Source organism: Olea europaea, unplaced genomic scaffold (genome assembly GCF_002742605.1).
Source record: "Olea europaea var. sylvestris unplaced genomic scaffold, O_europaea_v1 scaffold2255, whole genome shotgun sequence".
NCBI classification, from domain to species: Eukaryota; Viridiplantae; Streptophyta; class Magnoliopsida; order Lamiales; family Oleaceae; genus Olea; species Olea europaea.
Window position 1 is genome coordinate 37,363 of NW_019240599.1, and position 4,915 is coordinate 42,277.

Genomic DNA, 4,915 nt, shown 5'->3' on the forward strand with positions numbered 1-4,915 from the left:
TCCATTGTCGTCCAGCGGTTAGGATATCTGGCTTTCACCCAGGAGACCCGGGTTCGATTCCCGGCAATGGAATAATCTTTTCAACGACTCTCAAGAGAATGACAGTAGAGCACGGTTCCAGTATGAATAAATTGTAAAAAACCATAATTTTTTTATTTTGTCCGACAACATAACAATCAAAACAGTTTCCACTATGAATAAATTGCTAAAATCTTAATTTTTACTTTGTCCAAGAACATAACAATCAAACCATCGATCGACAAGAAAGCCATAGACAAAGTAGATAGTTGCGGGTTTCATCATGGCACAAAAGAGACATTCAAGCATATATACAAATTCAGTCCAACATGATATTCTTATTTTATATAAATAATGACTTGCTAATACACAATCACTGTGGCATATAAGCACATGTAAATGAAGTGGTTCTACGAAACAGCAGGGAGGGTATCAGCACAATCAAAAGTTCATATTCATCGTAGAAAATGGAGTGCCACTTGACTCGTAATGATTTGTTGCGCTCGAAATGCAGTTGTTGCAGCACATGGCCATCATGATCAACATTCTTGCTAGTGTTACAGGTCGCGGCCATATTGGCCTAGTAGCCTTAGATTCAGGGTCAACTACAATTCCCTTAAACCCAACTTCTTCAAACTGGGATTAGATGAGTAAAGATTAAATAGTAATAGTAATTTCAACGAAACAGAATAAATGGAATGTATTCAATGAATCCGTCGAAAGGGAAAATATTGATGGAGTACTTGATAAGGGCATAACATGAAACAAAATCCGCAAAAGAGCTACAAAATAAATATAAACCACATCAGCAGATATCACAAGGGAAAAACCAAAACAGTTAGAACTTCAAACACATCTTCTCTTTCATCTTCTTTCATCTTGATTTTCAGTTGTTGAATCAAATCTTAAACCCGCAACATCTGCAATCCCTATGGAGCATCAACATTCATGTGTTAAAACCTCAGACACTAAGATAGAACAAAGATGCCACTCTATGAAGTCCTCCAATCGGTTGGAACCCTTTTCAAGGGTCTCTCATAGCTTCCCTCCTGTGTAATCATTCTTCTTTCCAGCAGCAGAAGTTTGACCATCTCTCAATGGTGGCAACCTAGACAATGCCCAGTCTGGCGATCTGTTTAACCATAGTACTTCACCTGTCTCTTTGTGCTTAAAGTCAGGTTGTTTAGGATTCCTCTTGTTTGATCTATTGTCCCACCATTTATCAGGATTTTCCACCAAGTTCTTCCAGGAATCATCCCCTTTTCCATCTCGTTTAATCCCTTGACCATATTGCACTTGCTTTGCACGAAAAACCATAACATCAAATTCCAACTTTCCAAGCCCTGCTAATACCCATTTTGGAGCATTGTCGACCCAGAGTCCGTCACCACTCTCCTTGTGCTTAAAATCTGGGTGCTTTTCTTTAACCAATCCATTAGACTTGTGTTGGCGAAAATCCCACCACTGTTCAGGATTTTTCACAAGATCCCTCCAAGAATCGAAGTTCGTCTCTCCATTTCTTTTCTTGCTAGCAATCTCTCCGCTCTTCACATTACCTTTTTCTGGTTTAGACTCGTTCCCAAATACTCTTTCCCTGTTGTCCTCGAATGCAGCAGCTTCCGGTGTCGCGGCTGCCTTAGAACCCCTGATTGAGCCATCATCATTCTTCATGCCCAAAGACCTTGAATTTTTCGCATGTTCTAATGCATCTCTCCGTTCCCGATTTAGAGTTTCGTCATCCTCCGCCGTAGAATCACCATCATCTGAAACAACTGACACCTCCTTTTTCATAGCGCCCCATTTATTAACAGGTTCCTCAACCGTTGAAACCCCTTTTTTCTTGGTCGCAAGACTCTTTTTCAATCCCTCCACAAAATTAAGATTTTGAACCACAACATGATACTTACCAAGACTCTCACTCAACACCAACGGCAAAGGGTCCACACTCAACTGCCCGGCCACATAAACACAATCATTCTCCTTCACATGGCAAGCAACCACATGAGCCAAGTCACTCTCAAACACTATCGGAATCAACGAAGACTTGTTATCATTACCATTTTCTTGAGAAATTGCCGTTACAGCCCAGTGTTTTCCATCAGGCGTAGACTCAAAACGAACCGGAGTCTTTACATAGCCAATCAAATTCACAGAATTAGCAACCTTTGCTTGATATGGGATCTCAGTTGGCCTTGGCCAAACAGCCAGCGTCTCTGCTTGTTTCTTGACCCTCTGAGACCAACTCAAAGATGATTCTGAATATTTCTGGGTGCTGGGTTTCTTGGGTTCTTGGACTTTCAGTTTACTATTAGAAGTAGTATCCGTGCCAGTTCTATAGGATTGTTGGGAGCAAGAGATAGGGCGAAGTGAAAAGAGGCATTTTCTTGGTACAGGAGAAGTGATCAAAAGATGGTGTGGTATTTTGACTCTGGACAAGAAATTCATGGTTATGATTCTTGCACTGTGAAGTCAGGGAGAGAATTCAAAGTGAATGAACGGAATTGATTTAGGGTTTCTGAGGGCTTTGGGTTTTCTAACGAAGGTAGAGGAAAAGCCTTAAAGGAGCGTGGTCCGTGGATTTGGAAAAGAGTTGAAAGGCTTTACATCCAAAAATACCTCGACGCTGCTGATTTTTGTAATAAAAGTCGCGCTAGCGAGTTCTTGACTCATTATGTTTAGTGGTAACATTTTTTGTTCTGCAGCCTCATATAAAGTTTCAAAATGAATTATAAGCACCTACTCTTTGGGCCCGTTTGGTAGGGATTTTGAGAATTGATTTTTTGACCATTAGAAGAAAAGTGGGGTCCACATGTGAGAGAAGAAGTCAAAAATTACAATTTGAATAGTAAAATAACGGTCAAAAAATCAATTTTTTGAAGCAAAAAATTCCTACCAAACGGGGCCTTTATTTTGATCATTTAGCCTATTTAGCCCCCATTTTCGAACACTAATTTTTTTGTCAAATTTATGTTTAGCTACACATTTTATGAGATTTGTATATATATAAAACTAAACCAAACAAGTCATTTAGTGCAGTCACTTCCCAGCGATGTTGTAATTTAGCCTCGATTTGAGCATCTTTCTTTAAAACTCATTTTTTTCAAGGTTATAAAGCCACCTTGCAATTGTTCAATAACACATTGCTTGGCCATGTAACTTTTGAGTTGATATCTGCAACTGTCCACCCAATAATTCACTATATGATACTCGTACATAATCACATATGATAAATACAGAAGCTACCAACCTCTTAGATGACCAATTAGTAATGACACAGGCAACAACACTTTTGTTTCTTGCGCTTCCCTGCTACTATAGATGTCAGAGACCACGAAACTTCAAGCGACTAGAACATGGCAATCCCACAAAACGTTAGTGCATGTTTCGTATTGATTTTTCCTCCCAAAAAAAAACAAATTTTTTATTGTTATTTTATTATTTTTGACTTCGTCTTTCACAGGTGGGACCCATTTTTCTCCCTAACGTTCAAAAAATCAATCCTCAAAATCACCACCGAACAAGTCCTTAATTCAGAAAGTTAGTCTTCTTAACTTTTGTATTTATATCAAAAAAACAAGAAACATTCGGAATCCTTGATATATCTAATTTCTATTGAAAAGGGGAATGGGATGACACTGTAGATAGAACAGTAAAATAATCTCATTTTACTATTCATGTTTATTTTTTCCCTTCCTTTTTTATTTATTGCCTTGTCCATACTTACGATCATGCTGACAACCATACTAACCATGCTCCTTATGCTCACAACCATACTCCTTATTTTCAGCTACAAAATTGATTGATATCTTCATTTCCATTTTATTTTCGTTTTGGTGTTGTGGCATTTATGATTTTCTTCTATGTTCTTCTTCAACCCACATTCCTGATCTCTTCTTATATACTATTGTCAAACTTCATCTTCGAGTTTTCAACGAGTCATTCTCTTTATTCTTTTTTTTTAGCTGTTCCGCTTACCTGTCGGCAAAACGGTTATGGGAAGACTACGTTGGGTACCTACATCTACGGAGGTTAATTTTCTTCCAGTGCATATTTGATGGAGGAAATAAAAGTCCAAACAATGCAAAAATTCTATATATAGTGTCAATCATATCGCCACATAATCCTATTATTTCAGAAAAAAATGTTGGTGATTGGTTTAAGAATAGGCGAGCTTGCGAAAGAAAGAGAAAGCGGATGTTTATGAAGAATCCTCAACTGAAAAATATGATGCATGAAGTGCAACCTAATTTTACTGATCGACGTTTAAGGACCTTCAATTTAAGAGGTTTATATTTAGCAATACTTTCCAATGCTATATGTTTTTTATGCCTGTATTTGTTTTAGTTTTTTATCTCACTTCTGGTAAACATGTTGTGTGTTCACATCTCCAAATATGCGGGGAGTTCAACGTGCAGAGACTCCGCACATTGTGCGGGAACTTCGCATAGATTGTGCGAAGTCTTCGCAAAATGTGCGGACAGTCCGCACATTACGAACACTTTGTACGGATTGTCCGCACGTTGCGAACACTTTGTGTGGGACTCTTCGCACGAAATGTTCGGAGTGTCCACACATTGTGCGGACAGTCCACACATTGCGGACACTTTGTGCGGAGTGTCCACACTAACTGCAGACTCTCTGCACGAAATGTGCGAAGTGTCCGCATATTCTGTGCAGAGTCCACACACATTTGTGGACACTCCGTACACATATGTGCAAAGTTGCGAAGTTGCGCAAGCGACTTTTTTTTGTATAATTTAATCATGCAACCTAATATTTGTTGTTTAGTTTATTATTTTATTAGTGAAAAATATGCATTAAATCTAATAAAAAATATAATTACAAGAATAAGTTTAGTTTCAATATAATACAAAAAAAAAAAAAAAAAACTCTCAAA

At 38.2% G+C, this 4,915-nt stretch overlaps 1 protein-coding gene and 1 non-coding gene across 2 annotated transcripts; one reads left to right on the top strand and one right to left on the bottom strand.

Annotated features, from left to right (window-relative positions):
- Nucleotides 1–72, top strand: TRNAE-UUC. Its single transcript has one exon. It is a non-coding gene; the product is annotated as a tRNA-Glu (tRNA).
- Nucleotides 73–700: 628 nt separating this feature from the next.
- Nucleotides 701–2,626, bottom strand: LOC111381090 (protein OSB4, chloroplastic-like). Its single transcript, XM_023004813.1, has one exon. It carries the CDS (start codon nucleotides 2,461–2,463, stop codon nucleotides 1,054–1,056), a length of 1,410 nt encoding a protein of 469 aa, XP_022860581.1. The 5' UTR covers nucleotides 2,464–2,626; the 3' UTR covers nucleotides 701–1,053.
- Between the last annotated feature and the right edge of the window lie 2,289 nt (nucleotides 2,627–4,915).